General features: G+C 34.4%; 1 protein-coding gene across 1 annotated transcript in view; it reads left to right on the top strand.

The window, feature by feature from the left end:
- The window catches only part of IleRS-m (Isoleucyl-tRNA synthetase, mitochondrial), a 43,449-nt gene that overhangs the window by 276 nt on the left and 24,384 nt on the right, over positions 1-18,789 (top strand). Inside the window, exons 2-7 of the mRNA XM_074181886.1 lie at positions 48-170; positions 228-375; positions 1,098-1,296; positions 1,356-1,469; positions 16,556-16,925; positions 16,990-17,226. Of these exons, the coding sequence (XP_074037987.1) occupies positions 48-170; positions 228-375; positions 1,098-1,296; positions 1,356-1,469; positions 16,556-16,925; positions 16,990-17,226 (1,191 nt within the window). The remainder of the gene's footprint in view (positions 1-47; positions 171-227; positions 376-1,097; positions 1,297-1,355; positions 1,470-16,555; positions 16,926-16,989; positions 17,227-18,789) is intronic.

Raw genomic sequence — 18,789 nt, 5'->3', positions numbered from 1 at the left:
TTCCAGTAAACGTATTCTGAATAATTGATAATCTTTATGTCCTTCAGGTAGCTGAATTTGACAATCTCTATTCTTGGCAACGAAGTCATTTATCAGAACCTGAATTTGTTCTTCACGATGGTCCACCTTATGCGAATGGCCAACCACATATGGGACACGCAATCAATAAGGCAAATAGCCTACACTACTAACAAGTGATATAATATTGACATGAAATATGGTTACAGATTCTGAAAGATGCCATTTTAAGATGTCATATACTCAAAGGAAACAAGGTGCATTATGTACCTGGTTGGGATTGCCATGGTCTACCTATTGAACTTAAAGCGACTACTAGCTCAATAAACTGCAATCCCATTGAAGTTCGATCGAAAGGTACTTATAATGGAACTACATTTGGGGCTGTTTTGTACATTTCTTCACACTTGAAATTTCAAAGCAAATTAGGATTTTCAGTTGATTAATATTTAATAGTCGTGTATAAGTAAGCAAGGACATCTTTCTTTCAAAGACGTTATGTAGGATATCAACATAAGATTAAAATCACCAATATCAATAATAAACGAAGCTTGTAAAGGCAGTACTTTGCAAAGCTAAGCTAAGCTATGACGTCAACTTCTAAATGAGATTCATTTTCTTCCTCCTCAGTTTTCACGAGACAACTATTTGAAACTAGAACCCAAAAACATAGCATTTGTGATCTAATACCAAACAGCATTGTTTTGACCCACTCTGGCACAAGTATATTATATCTGAGGAGGGCTACTTTGAAGGGGACAAAATAGAAATTGATGAGTAAATTAGTATTTTTTGAGAAAAATTAAAATTGCACAGAGTAAATTGTCATTTTTATATTGCAAATGCAGTCTTATCGATTAATAAGTAAGTTTTAACTAGTTTCCAAGTTGTAGAGCAAATTGTGAGAACGAAGTCTTTTTTAGAAAGTTGAAAAAGTATCGGTATTTAAAAATTATTCTGAAAATATGGGAGACAAATACTTCAACTTGAATATCAATGAGATTGTAAATGATTCGTTGATTTCATTAATTTTTTTCAATTACTGTAATGAATTTGAATATTTATTTTTAATATTTCAGCTAAAACTTTTGCTGAAAAAACAATAGAAGTTCAGAAGAAAACTTTCCAATCCTGGGGTGTATTAGGAGACTGGAAAAATTCATACAAAACCTATACAGTTGATTATGTGAAAACACAGCTTCGTCAGTTTTACAAACTGTATAAAAAAGAGTTAGTTTATAGGGATGTTAAACCTGTCCATTGGTCACCTTCCTCAAGGTATATGTTTCATCCTTCCATCTTTATTAAAAACTATTTAATTTGGTTTATATTTTTAGAACTGCTCTCGCAGAAGCAGAGTTAGAATACAATGACAACCACAAAAGTCCCAGTGCCTACATTCGATTTGAACTGAAACAAGTGCCAAAGTTGGACTTTTTGAAAGATAAAAAGTAAGTAAATTTTTTCTTTTGTCTTTAGAACTAGGGGTGGTTGACCCAGCTGCTCGAAGGTTATGGTGACACTGCTCAAGGTCTTCCTCTAATCTTAAATCAACGTGTTCAAGTGTTTTTCTATATCTATGATATTGTTACCCAAAACTCCCTTGTCAAGTTTTCGATGAGCCTCTTTGTATATACATTGCAGACGTCTAAAGTTCACCCCCTTCTAACTTTGATTAATTAGCAGTTTTATATTCGTTTCACGAATCTGCAAACAAATGATAAATAAAATAATTAAAATTCAAAACTTGCTCCACTTAATTCTAATAAAAGATATTAATGAAGTCTATTCACAAATTCATCTCTCACATTATGAAATGGTGGTAATTTGAATGCAAGCACTTCTTTCTCTATTCGCGAGTTCTGAAATGAACTGCAGTTGTACATCATACACTTCAGATGTACCAATATCCTCTCAAAAATATCTAGAGGTGTTATCTCAGGTAATATATTGGGCCATTATAAGAAACCATGTCTGCCTATCTACTACTTTGACATAAAATGACTGACATAAATGAGTTTTCACTTTATGTTACGTTTTTCGAAAATAGCTAGATGACTATTATCCAAACCGGTGAAAAGGCAAAGATAGAAAGTATAAATCACCTGTATGACGTCCTTTAATTTTTTTCCCTAGAAACATTCCATAATGTAAGAAATGAATTTGGAAATAAACCTAATTGATGTCAAGAAGTGAACTGGAATGAGTTTTGAATACAGTTTTTCTTGAAATTATCATATTCATCTTTTGTTTGCAGATATCTGTAGCTGAATATTGTCAAGGTTAGTTCGATTTGGTGTGCTCTTCAAAGTTTATCAAATAAATTGTGAAATAGAGTTATTTAAATATTGTGTTTGGTATCAAAGTGTCAGGCAGAGAGCAAGAAATCTACTGAGCAAAATAATTTGGTTGAAAACTCAACAACAAATGCATAATTTCCAACAGAAGCGTTCAGCATTCATTTTTTCTTCTGACCAAAGAAACCACATGGTACCAAAAAAGAGTAAACTGATAAAGAAAGTGATATATGCAAATTTCCTTTAGTCCAGTGAATTTAGGCAGAATTGCAGATTGGTTAATAAACTTAGTGTGCACTCTCAGTGCGTAATTATTAACATTTGAATTATTGTTATGTTATGTGTGATAATAGTCAAGATGAAATAAAAATTTGTAAGCATTGCGGAATAAGGGTGAAGCTCTCCTTTGAATGTGAGTTTTGTCACTCATACTTTCATCCTAGCTGTGCGCGGCAGGCTAAGGTTGTATGTCAGCGAGACAATAAAGAGTACGTAAATTGTGGTCACACCGATAGCCAACTTACCACCCATACCAGATCTGAGAGTGATCCGAAAATGGATGAGAGAAAAATCAAATCAATCTTTAAAGAGCTGCTTACTGAGTTCCTGAACCCATTTAAGAAATCTATTGAGAAAGAGTTTTCCAAACTGAAGAAATCTACAGAACATATATCCAATTCGGTTGATGAACAGAAAGTAGTCTTGATAAAGCTGTATGTGAACTACAACAACTACGTGTGGAAAATGGACAATTAAATGAAAGGATTGAAGCAATTGAGGTGAAAATAGCAGCCCTAGAGACTCAATTTACAGAAATTGAACGTTTACATATCGCTAGCCATGCTGAAGTTACAAATACATCATTATTCCAAACTGAGGAAGTCATTTCTGAATGGGAAGAACGTAAGGAGCGTTGCAAAAATATTATAATAACAAATGTAAGTGAGTCTACAAAAACCGATAAGACAGAGGATTTTAGATGAAACCGATAAAGTACAACGTTTACTTTCAGATATTCAACTGCTTGATCGTAACGTTAAGGTATTTAGACTAGAAAAATTTGATCCAAATAAAATAAGATTAGTGAAAGTGTTATATGTTTTAGTTTTAAAAATAAAATAAATACAACAATAAAAATTAATTGGCGCTCCGGGGCGATTTCATTGATTCCAGTGGCGCATTTGCTTTTTCAGCTGCAGGAAAACCCGGAAAAACCTGCAGCACCACATCATCTGAAGTGAAAGTGATATTTAATACTGAAAAGGATGCAAAGCAAGTTTTTTTCAATAAGAATAAATTGCCAGGTAATGTTAAGGTGTTTTTTGATCAAAAAAAGATTCAAAGGGATTATTACAAGCATGTAATAATCCCTTCTAAAACTATAAAATATGTGAACTCTGTCCCTAAAATTGTTAATTTAAAAAACAAGTAGAGCCTAATATTCAGAATCGTTATGTCAGTTCTCCTAGTTTTGATCAACATGTTATATATTCAAATATTAGTAGTTTTTTAGTTCACAAGGCTGATATATTTTTGAACATTATTTGTTATAAGCCTTATGTAATTGTTCTTAGTGAAACATGTATCACTGAATAGATAGATGATGCTGAACTTTATATTGAAAGGTATCAGATGTTTAGATGTAATAGCACAAATCGTTATACGGGTGGAGTTTTAATTTTTGTAAGGGAAGATGTTGAAGTTAAGTCAAGTAAAACTCATATAACTGACATGGTTTATTGGTGTCTGTTCATAAAAATCAAAATAGGTAATAATATATGGAACATTGGAGGTCTTTATAGGTCTTCAAGTTCCAGTAAGCCTGTTTTTATTGATGCTCTGGAGGATGTGATAGAAAAACATTTTTCTGATGGTAAAAGATGTGATTGGTGATTTCAATTTCAATTTTTTTAGTACTGAATATTATGAGCAAAAAATGAAAACACTATTTAATATGTATGGGTTAGATCAAGTTGTTCATGATTATACGAGATGTTGTGGTGATTCAAAAACTTTAATTGTTTATGTTGTTACAAATTATGATAATGTTGGAGTAGTTGTGAATGAACCTAACATCTCCGAGCATAGCATTATATCCATTAATTTATCCACTGAACACTTTCGATTGCATGAAAAATCAATTACTTTTAGAAAATTTACAGATCAAGAGTATCATAATATAAATGCAATTAATCTCTTGTAACTGGAACAATAACTCAGTTAATGTCCATAATATTTTACATGAATTAATTGATAATGTGTCAACAATTGTTAATGAAATTGTCTCTGAGAAAACAATATATCTCAAAAGTAATTATGTACCTACCCTACTTTGATGATGAACTTAAAGAAAAAAGACGTGAGCATAATAATGCATATTACAATTTTAGGCATTGCGAGGGTGGTCTAAAAGAAGAACTTTGGAATGTCTATAAGATCATTAGAAATCAATATGTTGTTTTACTAAAGGAAAAAGAGATATTATATTTTGAACAAACTTAGACAAAAATAAAAATAATAGTATGGAAATGTGGAAGTGTCTTAAAAAACTTGTTAAACCAAAACAAGATGTTGTTAGCCGTATTCAGTTTGAGATCAATAATCAAAATGTAATTTTAAATAAGGAAATAGACATTGCTAATAATTTCAATTTATATTTCATATATAGTGTAAATGAAATAACTTCAGTTTTTCAAATTGTACAGCAATGGACCCATGACTACCCTGTTATATCAGCTAATTACACTAAATTCACGCCTTTAACAATTAATGAACTAAGAAATATTATATTCTCGCTTGACAAAACCAACAAAGCAGAAATTTTAAATGATAATTTCTTAAAAAAAGCTTTGATGTAGCTGGGTACGCAATATTAAATTTAATTAACACGTCACTTAGAACCGGTGTGTTTCCAGATCAATTTAAAATTTCCACTGTTGTTCCTGTACCGAAAATTAATTCAATTAAAGCTGAACATTTTAGACCATTAAATATACTACCAACTCTTGAAAAAGTGTTAGAAATGTCTGTATATAACCAATTAATTTAGTACTTTTATACCAATAAATTGTTTATAGGCAACCAATCAGGTTTTAGAGCTAGACACTCATGTGAAACGTCTCTATAATTTTTAATAACTGAATGGAAAAATACAATTGATAGAAATCAGTACATTGTTGCGACATTTCTCGACCTTAAAAGGGCATTTGAAACAATTGATCGAAATATTCTACTTGAAAAATTAAAATATTATGGGATATCAGGGATTGTTTTTGATTGGGTTCAAAGTTACTTATTCAACAGAAGACAAAAAACTAAATTTGGAAAAGAATTGTCAGATGAACTTATAATTGAGAGTGGCATACCCCAGGGTAGTGTGTTAGGTCCATTGCTTTTTATTATTTACCTAAATGATATTAATCACATATCTGGATCACACTGTATAAATCTTTTTGCAGATGATAATTGGTTTATTGTATACATGAAAATTTGGATCAATCAATTGTTGAAATGAATAGGTCTTTAAATAGCATTGAAACATATTTATTTGTTAATAAACTGAAACTAAATGTCAGTAAAACAAAAAGTATGATTTTGACATCATCTCATAAGTATGATCAAATTGTTTGGGCAAATGCTGTTATAAAAATTAATAATGTTAGCATTGAAATTGTGACCGAAATAAAATATTTGGGTTTTATAATTGATAAAAATTTTAAACTAAATAGTCATGCTGATTTTATTTGTAAAAAAATATCTAAAAAACTTTTTTTTCTCTCTCGTATATGTAAAAAAGTGTCTATGTATGCTAGGTTGACTTTTTTTAAAAGCCTAATACAACCTCATTTTGATTATTGTACAACATTACTTTTTCTACATGGTGAAAATAAAATAGCGCAATTGCAAAAGCTTCAAAATCTGGGCATGCGATTAATATTGGGATGTAGCCGTTACTCAGCAATTAAGTCGATGTTACAGTGTCTAACCTGGTTTTCAGTTGAAGAACGTATATTATATATAACTATGATCTTTATATTTAAGCTGCATAAAGGATTGCTACCCAATCACTTTCAAAAATTCTTATTGAGAAATAATGAAGTTCATGATTACAATAGGAGAAGAAATAACAATTTTTACATTAATAAAACTAACACTAAATTTGGAATGAATAGTATATTTCATAAAGGCTTAAACGAATTTAATAAACTACCACAATTTGTAAAAGAATCTAATTCAATAAACCAATTTAAGTCATCATTAAAGAAGTATATTAGTGACAGCTCATGATATTTGTAATTTTTTATTTTTTAATGTGAACTAACCTAACGATCTACAGATATGTATGTATATTTGGTTTTCTTTGAAAGGTACTATAAAATGTTATTATATTTACATAGTTAATGTCGTGAGATATTTATGAATTTGTAATTTCTCTTTTTTTGTATATTAGGCTTGCCTACTTAATAAATAAATAATAATAACAATAATTCTCAAAACAAATATAAAACTGCTAATTACTCAGCAACGGCTGATCCTATTTCCAAAAGTAATAAATGCCGAATGGAGAATTGAAATACATACAAATGAGCTATCACAAGGCTCCTTTCCGAAAAAAAAAATTTTCTACATACGCACTATATATATATATATATATATATATATATATATATATATATATATATATATATATATATATATAGATCTTTCGTGTAATTCAATATTTATATGAAAGTAGCTGTTTCAGGAGGACTTTCTTTCAGTTTGTGTCTGAAAGTTACTTCTTTGCATGATCTACACATCCATGTATAGAGTTATTTATTTTAAAATTGATTACTTTCTTCCTTTCCTTGGAAGATTCCCTCATCCTTGTTTTTTGTATCAAGATGGAGTCGTAGAAAGCCAAAAACTTTCTTTCCCAAAAATTGATCACTCCTAAAAATATAACCCCTTCAATTCAAATAAGATTCCTCTTGGCTGGTATTAAATCAAATAGGTGAATGAATGACATTACGATGTCATCAATGACACAAGCAGATCAAGCTTATTCCGTGACATTAAAAATCGTAATTCATGAATGAACTGTGTGTATTTTCTATAATGTTATCCAATTTGGTACTGAAGAGCCTTGTGGCAAGTGTCTTAAAAGGCGAAACATCGGTGTATACCAGTGAGAGTGACAGTGTTCCATGTAAGTGCAATTTATTACCGTTCATTTAAAGTAGAACTCATGTGAATGATATCTGATTTTTATTCCACAACGAATGTTTGAAATACAAACTGAGTAGAGAAAAGTATCTTCTGTATAATTCAGTGTTCATATAGAAGTATTTGTTTCGAAAGAATTTTTTCTTTCGTGTAATTCAATGTTTATATGAAAGTAGCTGTTTCAGGAGGACTTTCTTTCAGTTTGTGTCTGAAAGTTACTTCTTTGCATGATCTACACATCCATGTATAGAGTTACTCATTTTAAAATTGATTACTTCCTTCCGTTCCTTGGAAGATTCCCTCATCCTTGTTTTTTGTATCAAGATGGAGTAGTAGAAAGCCAAAAACTTTCTTTCCCAAAAAAAGTTTAATTTATACTGAGATCTGATATTCACCATCTTAATACCAGACAAAAAAATAATTTTGATGTTCCCCATTGCAGAACAATGATATGTTCGAAGTCACCTGCACCTTTGTTCAAATCTCGCTTGAAATCGTACTTGATCGAAAAGGAATCAAGACGGCGTCTTACGTGTCGGCGGAGAAGAGCTGGTGCTTCATGGAAGAAGCGAAGAGATGATTAGAGTCCTGTTGGCCGAAGACGTGTGCGTACCTGAGAGGGCTGAAACCATACTAGAAGCTCGCTTGGACGGTGGTGCGAGCAGCGGGAATGTGGTAATGTTCGAGCCCAAGATACATGACGAGAAAATTGGACGAGGAATTGCACTGGGGAAGACCCTGTTGCGTGTTGATAAAGTTGTGCCGGTCAGGGTCATGAATGTCAACTACTTTCCCGTGACCTTGAAGAAAGGAACCATGCTGGGGCACTGTTCGTCCATTTCCTCTGTCATACGGAGTGTACGCAGTTCAGTTAGCCAAGCCAACAACTTGCCTAAAGAGTTGGAGAAGTTAATTGACATTTCCTCCAAAGACATACCATCAACTCACCGATCTAAATTGAGGGAGTTAGTCAAGAGGTACCAGGAAATCTTCGATATTGGAGAAGGAAAAGGCGGCAGAACGAATGTGGTTCAGCATAAAATCGACACTGGGAATGCCCGACCAATCCGGCAATCGGCTAGAAGACTCCCTCTTGCCAAGAGAGAAGAGGCAGACAAGATAGTCAGCGATATGGGAAAAGAAGGAGTCATCAAACCTTCTGACAGCCCCTGGTCTTCCCCAGTCGTTTTAGTGAAGAAGAAGGACGGCTCGACAAGGTTCTGCGTGGATTATCGCCAACTAAATCACGTGACAAAGAAAGACAGCTACCCTCTTCCAAGAATCGACGACACCCTAGACACGCTAGCCGGCTCCACAATTTTCTCGACCTTGGATTTGAAGAGTGGATATTGGCAAGTTGAATTGGCCCCAGAAGATCGAGAAAAGACAGCTTTCACCATCGGCTCAGGATTGTGGCAGTTTACGGTTATGCCATTCGGGCTTTGTAATGCTCCAGCGACCTTCGAGAGATTGATGGAGACGGTTCTCAAAGGTCTCTCATGGAAGACGTGTCTAGTGTATCTCGACGATATAATCGTGGTCGGAAAATCGTTCGACGATCATTTGAAAAATCTGGAGGAGGTGTTCATGCGTCTGAGGAGTTCTGGATTAAAACTGAGTCCCAAGAAATGCCATCTGTTCCAGAAAGAAGTCCGTTATCTTGGCCACGTTGTCTCTGGGGAAGGAGTGGCGGTAGACGAACAAAAGATCAAAGCAGTTAAGGACTGGCCCATTCCAAAAGACTACCGCCGATATGTGCTGGGGTTTGCCAACATCGCCAAACCATTGACTCGCCTCACAAAAGGGCAGATCCAGTTCCAGTGGTCTGAGGAATGCCAAGACTCATTCAAAAAGCTTAAAAGAGCTTTGATCAACGCTCCCGTTTTGAGCTATCCCTTACCTGATGGAAAGTTCATTTTGGATACGGACGCCAGCAACGTGGGACTTGGAGCAGTTCTTTCTCAAATCCAGGATGGACAGGAGAAAGTTATTGGCTACTTCAGCAAAACGCTCAGTAAACCAGAGCGTAATTACTGTGTCACCAGGCGAGAGCTGTTGGCCGTAGTCAAAGGAGTAGAGCATTTCTACAAATACGTGTATGGAAGACGATTTCTGTTGAGAACGGACCATGCAGCTCTCAAATGGCTTCTGCAGTTCAAAAATCCCGAGGGCCAAGTAGCGCGCTGGATTGAGAGATTACAAGAATTTGACTTCGAAATAGAACATCGAGCTGGGACTAGCCATAAAAACGCAGATGCCCTATCACGGAGACCTTGCCCCGATGACTGCTCACATTGTCGACGAGCAGAAGAGAAGGAAGCAGCTATTTGTAGAACTACAGCTGTAGACGACAACTGGGAGGATGATAAGATCAAGGAAGACCAAGAGAAAGACCCAGATCTTGGTTTAGTCATCGGATGGAAGAAAAGCAATCAAAGACCAACGTGGCAGGAGGTAGCAGGTTATTCGCCAGCGGTTAAGTCCTACAGGGCACAATGGAACTCCCTTACTTTGGAAAACGGAGTTCTGAAGCGGGCGTTGGAGTCTGAAGACGGTGCAGAAGAAAGGCACCAGACAGTGGTACCCTGGAGCAGACGACGGGAGGTGCTCAAAGAAATACATGATGGAGTCACTGGAGGACATCTGGGAGTAACGAAGACCCTCCAGAAAGTAAGACAACGGTTTTACTGGGTTAATTGTCAAGCCGACGTCAAGGACTGGTGCAGAAAGTGTGCTGTATGCGCTGCCAGTAACGGACCTAGGATACGACCGAAAGCTCCAATGCGCCAGTATAACGTGGGTAGTCCTTTCGAGAGAATCGCCATCGATATCGCCGGCCCGTTCCCAGAGTCCCACCATGGGAACAAATACATCCTGGTAGCCATGGACTACTTCAGCAAGTGGGCAGAAGCCTATGCCCTGCCCAACCAGGAAGCCTTTACCGTCGCTGACGTCCTGGTAAAGGAATGGATATGTCGATTCGGTGTCCCATTGGAGCTGCATTCGGACCAGGGCAGAAATTTTGAGTCCAACCTGTTCCAAGAAATATGTAAACTGTTGGACATTCGAAAGACCAGAACCACAGCCTTACATCCACAGTCCGATGGAATGGTGGAACGAATGAATAGGACTATAAACCGCCACTTGTCCAAGGTAGTCTCTGACCATCAAAGAGACTGGGACCAATACCTCCACCTGTTCCTGCTGGCTTATCGTTCGGCAGTGCACGAGTCAACCGGCCAAACCCCTGCCAGTATTATAATGGGACGAGAGCTGCGGCTTCCTTGCGACCTAAAATTTGGGATGCCTCCAGAACAAGACACTGCGGGGGAAGACTATGTCAGCAAGCTTCGGCAGAGAATGGACGACATTCATGAACGAGTCCGTCTGAACATCCGGAATGCCAGCGATAGGATGAAGGAGGCCTATGACATCGAGGCGAATGCTGGAGGATTCGAAATCGGCGACCTAGTTTGGCTGTACAATCCTAAGCGCCGCCATGGTTTATCACCGAAGTTGCGGAACTCGTTCCGGTTCCCAGTATGACGCATACCGCGAAAATTCCGGATGGGTCCCGAAATCCGCAGAGGGATCCGGAACGTTCGTTGACGATATTAAAACGTCGCTAATCGTCCCGAAGAGTAGTCTGTACCAAGAAAGCGAATCGAGCGGTTAACAAACGGTGAAGATAAATTAAGCGTTAGTTACTGAGTGGTGTAAATAAATTAGTTGTGATAGTGAAGTATTGTTAAAATAAATTTGTTTAAGACAGTCAATGCTTTAATTCGTTACAATAGAATTATGATGATTACCTAATTTCTTCATCAGATGTTCACAATTTACTTGTGGGGGCATAACAATTTTTGATATGGTTTCCGAAGTGACGTTTTCAAAGTATTCGCTGAATATTTCAGCAATAGATTCATCATCTTCGATCAAGTCATTATCTATTTTGAGGTTTATGTTTCATACATTCTTTGTTTTATTTGAGAGTTCGGATACGATTTTCCATGCAGTCTTTGCTGGATTATCCGATTTATCAATTTTCTGTTGAAAATATTGTTTCTTTGCTGAATCAATAAGACTATTGTATTTACGTTTTTCTTGAATATACAAATCTGATAGTGAAGGAATTTGTTTTTTTAATTTGAACGAGTCTTTCAACTTCATGCTAGATTTTTTCACATCATTAGTAACCCAACATTTCCCTTTGACTTGATTGAGAACTTTGCGTTTTGGTAAATGCTTCTCAAAGTAAAGCATGAAATTATTATAAAAATACTGATATGCCTGAGCCATATCGGAGATACAATAAAGTTCTAGCCATGTTTCATGTTTTATATCTGTAATAAAGTTTTCAACTGCGTTATTTTTGAAGAATCTCCTGTAATCATCAGTATGGGTTTGTGATTTGTGATCAATACCTGGGTAAAACATTATGGTGCGGTGGTCAGAAATAATATCGATAACACAAGTTGTCCCATTGTCAGAAAAGTTGACAAATAAGTGATCAATGATTGTCGCCGTATATTGTGTCACTCTAGTTGGCCATTTGACAACGTCAAACAGATTATATGCTGAAAGACTGCTACATAGTTTTTTAAAGTCATTACGTGGGGTCAGTGAATCGAAATTAAAATCACCAAGAATAATAATATTCACCTTTGGTGTGTAAAGCATCAATTAGATTTTCAACCAATATCGAGCTCTTACCCAAAGGTGACCTGACCTATAACAGCATAATATTACTGTTGGACCTATCTCTAAAGAGCACGTTATTCCACATATTTCGAAATCTCTCTCAATACAGAAATACCTTTTCAATTATGTATCATAAGTTAACATTCTTTTTCGAAAAATTGGAGATATTGAAAATAATTAATTTTTATCATAATAGCCTTTGACTTTGATATTTCTGAATTTGACCTTCAATTTGTTACACTCAATGACATTTTGTTATTGTACAAGTCATTGATTTTTTGTCGAAAAATGGCTTTCACGAATGAAGAAAAAAGAGATATAATACAAATTCATTACAAATACGATAGAAACAGTGTTAGGACATCGGAAATTATTTGAAAACTTGTATCCCGAAAGACGATAACCACATCGAACTATATTCAAGTTATTGGATCAAAATCTCACCGAGTTTGGTGAGTATGTAGAGTATGTAGCAGTGAAAAAGTGGCAACGTGGAAGTGCAATTTATTTTCGAATCCTTCAAAAAATGAAACCAGAAAAAAAGTAAAAACCATTTTCCGAAATTTTTGGTTTTTCCGGATATCTCCATGTATATTCGGAATTTCAGAAATTTCTCAACGGTATATTGTTAGTCAGGTAAATGCGCAACTTTTTACTAATTCAACCATCTTCGTATCTCTCATAGTTTCCGAGATCCTTATGGTGAATTTGAAACACCCTGTATATGATTCAAGTCCAATCCTACTTCTCTTGCCAGAAGCAACAGTTTTGAAATTTTTGTTGTCTTGTAAGTATTACCAGAGAGCCTATAAAAATTCAATCTGTTTGACCCTCGTGTTGAGAACTTTGTCTTTTTCCTTGAGTTGATATTGGCCTACTATCACAATTCTTTGTGTGTCTATATAAACTGTTCTTTTTATAAAACCCTAAACAATGGGGACAGGGAAGAAACTCACTGCTACATAATAGTATTCCTGATTTAACCTGCCTCACTGGCCTTAGTTGCAAAATAGATTGATTTTTCACATAACTTCCTCTTTATCCCAAAACACTCAAAGCCTGACGCTTTTCTTTTGAGTTGAACTTATATTTAATTTGGGTGCCAAGTTCTCAGATGTCTGGAGAAATGTGAAACATCTTTGTCACAAAAAAAACAAAATGTCATTTTGTCTTTATAGTTTTCTATCGACTTTTTTGGGAAATTTTTACCTTTCACAATCTGAAAAATATGAAAATTATAATGGAGAACTTTTTACAAGTGTAGAAAGGGCAAACTTTTTAGTTTACTCCGATGAGTTACTGCGTAAAATCAAAGTATTTTTCACAGAGATAAATGTTATATATACCAGTAACTTGTATTCAAAAATTTTGCCTACCAAAAAATTTTCTAATACAATAAATAGGTACTTATCTTGACTTTTCGAAAGCCAAAATTCAATGAGCCTCACTCTAAGAGACGTAAGCTAAAAGAATCAGCATATATTTTAATATCTGTAGAGAATTGCATTCCGAAAAGCTCCTTAGAAATATATTGTACTTGGTTACCCATCTTGAAGGAAAATTTGGATAGTGGTGAAATGGCAACAGACTGATATCGTATTACATCATATGTTTCAGTTGTCAATCAACAACATTGACATAATTTCACACTTCAAAACTCCTTTGACATCTGTCGAAGAAGTTAAGAAATAAATGATCAGCAAAGGAATAACTGCAAATAAGTTTGAATTTTTTGTCCATTTCTGAAGACGGAGGCGGATGTTAGTCTCCGAAACGTTAAGTATTGTATTATTTCTTAACAATTTTTTTGATTGGCAAAATTGTTAAATACGATAAGTTACTGATAAATAGAACATTTTTCTTTGTGAAAAATACTTTGATTTTACGCAGTAACTTATTGGGGTAAACTCAAATGTTTGCCCTTTCTACACTTGTAAAAACTTATCCATTATAATTTTCATATTTTTCAGATTGTGGAATATAAAAATTCCCAAAATAAATCGATAAAAAAATTACTTTCGTTGAATGTCGTCATAGTGTTTCTTATCAGTCAAAACATACTCGTACATCCTACTATGCTCGTACACCAATTAATGGAAGCACAATGTTGTCATATTTATATGCCTCGGCTTGTAATGTACGGAGTTAGTTTTAGACATATACGATTTCTATATACGAATTATCCGACAGTGCCGCGCTTGGCAATTTGCTGAACTATAAATTATATCTTTCGTATCAAACTGAGTCATTTTTTGGAGGTAAAAATTGGCGCGTAAATGCTATATAACGATAAATCACATGAAAAAAATGAGGAATCAGGATTCACTAAGAATCGCCCGAGCTTATAAGAAAATAATCACATATTTTCAAACCACCTGAACCTTTTGATATGGAAAAACAAACCTGAGCACATATACGGCTCAGCTTTGTAAATCTGGCTCAAAATTGCACGTACAGTTCACTATAGCTGGCTCAGGAAAGGTGGAAATCTCTCTCTCTCTCTCTCTCTCTATATATATATATATATATATATATATATATATATATATATATATATATATACATACAGGGCTATTCAAATTCGTTTCTGTACATGGGGATCTCGTAAACGATAAGAGATAGAGTGTCGGTTAAATTGTGGCAAAGTTGTGTATTTTAGAGACCTATTCAATGATGTGAAGAAATCGAATATAGCTCTTTTGGTTCTGGAGATATACAGGAAAAACAAAAAAATCCCGAATTATTTTTTTGCCTATATCTTCTTTATTCGCAGACATATTGAAAATCTGACCACATTTTGCTATTGGCACTTGATGTGGGCTCTCAGAATATATCTATGAATCTTTTATACAGGGTGTCATCTGACTTGGGCCACCCCCATATTTGAATTTTTAAATACGGACCTGTATTTTTTGTTGTAGATTTTGGATCGTAGACGTTCACTTCATACTGAGAAATTAAATTAAATTTTATATTTCGGGATGTTTCGGTAATATTCGATTATAATTGTGTGAATTATTCCCTATTAATTTACGGCCCTGGAAATTGGTTGACTGAGTTGAATAAAAACATAATAGCAACTTTCACGTCTCCCTATTTATTTAGAGTTTTTCGAGAGTTTTTTTTTTAATTTTAAGTACCTATTCATATTTTTTCCATTGCTCTGAGCGTTTCCTACAATGAACTTCGAACAAGACAACCTTTTATGATTATTTGAAACATATCTACATCAAAAATATATTATATGTGTTTCAATAAGCAGAAAAAAAAATGATAGCAATAATAACATCCGAAACTCACTATATAATTGTAATAAAAATTGAAATGAAATAATTTATATAGGTACCTAAAAAAATTATTGGCGCAATAAATGTTCCAATTGGAGTCCTTCCATTTCAAGACATTTTTAAACTCGGTTTTTCATATTTTTTATTGCCCTTATTACTCTTATTTGCTGCATTGTTGCGAAATCATTCAAAATCCTCAATCTCGAGTTTTCCACATTTTCTATCTCTCTGCCAGCGTTAATCCTATTTTTCAATGTCCCCCAAAAAAAATAGTCCAAAATAGTGAGATCTGGTGATCTTGCAGACCATCTTATTGTCCTATTATTTGTCTCGAAATGGAAGGACTCCAATTTGAACATTTATTGCACAATTAATTTTTTTGTGTATATAAATTACTTACTTCATTTCAATTTTCATTATAATTATAGTGTTCGTTTCGGATGTTATTATTGCTACCATTTTTTTCCTGCTCATCAAAACACATATTATATATTTTTGATGTAGGTAAAAGGTTGTCTTGTTCAAAGTTCATTGTAGAAAACGCTCAGAGCAATGGAAAAAATATGAATAGGTACATAAAAATAAAAAAAAACTCTCGAAAAACTCTACGTCTACGATCCAAAAACTACAACAAAAAATACAGGTCCGTATTTAAAAATTCAAAAATGGGGGTGGCCCAAGTCAGATGACACCCTGTATAAAAAAATTCATGGATATATTCTGAGAGCCCACATCAAGTGCCAATAGCAAAATGTAGACAGATTTTCAATATGTCTGCAAATAAAGAAGATATAGGCAAAAAAATAATTTGTGATTTTTTGGGTTTTCCTGTATATCTTCAGAACAAAAAGAGCTATATTCGATTTCTTTACATCATTGAATAGGTCTTTGAAATACGCAACTTTGCCATAATTCAACTGACACTCTATCTCTTATCGTTTACGAGATCTCCATGTACAGAAACGAATTTGAATAGCCCTGTATATATGCTGTTTTTGTTGATTTTGAAAAATGCCAAAAGCATTGGAAACGAAAACTTTTTTTCAGAGTATATACCATCATCTGGACTACCACCCCTTGGACTCTACCATCTAATCATGCTGTATGCTACAATGAACTATTGTCATATAGTATTCTCAAGCGAAGTGATCCTCAAGATACCAACATTTACATAGTTGCTACTGATTTGGTGAAAAGTGTTTCAAGCATACTGAATACCAATTTTGAAATTGTTAAGGTGGTCAAAGGAGATCAATTAGAAGGTGCTGAGTATGAACATCCAATATATAAGGATCGAGTTCATAAACTTTTCCATTCACCTCATGCTACTACTTCTAAAGGAACAGGGTTAGTGCACAATGCTGGTGCACATGGACCGGACGATTTTGTTGTCGCTTTGACTAACAAAATACCCATAGTACGTTCTACATATAATGATGACTTTGAATTTGTTTATAACATTCAGTTTTTCACACTTTTAGGTAGATTTGGTGAACGAGTTTGGCACCTATGAATCTGACGCTGGTCCAATATTGGCAGGGAAAGAAGTTTTATCTGAGGGTAATAAAACTGTCCTAGACATGTTGAAGAATGATTTGATGTATCTAGGAGAAATTACTCATAGTTATCCATATGACTGGAGAACAAAGAAACCTGTGATAATTAGAGCTAGTAAGCAATGGTTTATTGATACCGAATCTATTAAAAATGCAGCAGTGGTGAGTTAAATAAGTTGTTTCCACTTTAAATATTATGTTATTTCATTGTTAATGAAGTTTCCAACGACCACACATATGCAACATTTTTAAAGTAGCTACATTGTAAATAATAATGCTGTAAAATGTAATATAGATATATAGTGCATTTCTTTAATGTCCCCCCCATTCATTTTTTGAACGGGTCAACTCAAAATAATGAAATTAATGCATGAATACTTTATTTTGAAGTGAAATTGGCAGATGAAACTTTCAAGATGGCGTCTAGGCGCCTTCTGGGAAAAAAATGAAATAGATAGGGGGGGGGTCTTGTGACATATCTTTTTGAAGCTCCTGACAAAGGCTTAACAACCCTAGAATGTAATGTCAATATCTTCAACTACTACAAAATGCCGGAACTTTTAATAATTGCCTGAATACATTGACATTTAATTACATAATATGAGGTAATTAGCTTGAGGTCAGTTCAGAAGATGCTCGAAATGGTTGCCTTGAACTTCTTAACATATGAACAGCCTATCCGATATTTCACGGCGAACATTTTTGAACACAGTAACGTCAATATCTCTACAAATATTTATTATTCTCTGTCGTATATCCAATATTGAAACAGGTTCAGTTTCGTACACCCATAAAAAAAGTACAAAGGTGTCAAATCTGGTGAGCGGGCTGGCCATTCTGTAGGACCTCGATGGCCAATCCAACAACAGGGAAAAATAGTATCCAAATTGTTTCTTACTTGTCTGGAGCAATTTGGTGGTGCTCCATCTTGTTGGAATACAATATCCATATCGAATTCATTAGGATTCACTTCAGCGATTTCAGTGATGAGAGGATCAACAGTAGTTTCCATCATATTCAAATACAGTTCTCCTGTTAAATTTTGATCAATAAATAAAGGTCCTACAATATGGTCTCCCAATATTCCTGCCCAAACGTTAATTTTTTCTGGATTTTGGGTATGTGTTTCCCGGAAAACATGAGAGTTGTGTCACTCCAATAACGGCAATTTTCTCTGTGAACATTGCCGTTTAAAAAAATGTACATTCGTCACTAAAACAAATATTGTGGAGATAGGTAGGATGCCTTGTAATGGTTTCCATGATGATTTCGCAGAATTCTGTTCTTCGACCAGGGTCATTTTCAGTTAATTGGAATCGGAAAATGTTCATTGAAAATCCTTTCGGTCTCATGAAAGTTACGCGTGGTACCGTAAATAAAAATTGCTTCAATTTTTTTTTCCAATGGACGAGAATTGACCATTTTAGAGATTGTTAACGTGTTACCTTTCTACTAGTAAAACCGAAAACTAAATGAGAATATTCTAACTGAACAATAATGTTCATTGTCGTACTGACATTTTTTGTAGTTTTTATAAACAAAAAATAACTTAACAAATCTTATTGGGTTGTTGGAATTGCCATATGGCAGATAAAAAAGAATATTTATAGAAATATTGATATTAATGTGTTTAAATTTCACTAGTTCGCACTTCCATTGTCTACTATATAAAATGATTTGAAATCCCTGAAACAACTAAAAAAGAAGAATTAAAAATGAATAGCT

The sequence above is a fragment of the Leptinotarsa decemlineata genome, unplaced genomic scaffold (genome assembly GCF_025532065.1).
Source record: "Leptinotarsa decemlineata unplaced genomic scaffold, Ldec_3_MD MMD2_tig00026317_RagTag_RagTag, whole genome shotgun sequence".
NCBI lineage: Eukaryota > Metazoa > Arthropoda > Insecta > Coleoptera > Chrysomelidae > Leptinotarsa > Leptinotarsa decemlineata.
The sequence above is the reverse complement of the archived record's forward strand: the minus strand, read 5'-3'. Positions and strand labels throughout refer to the sequence as shown.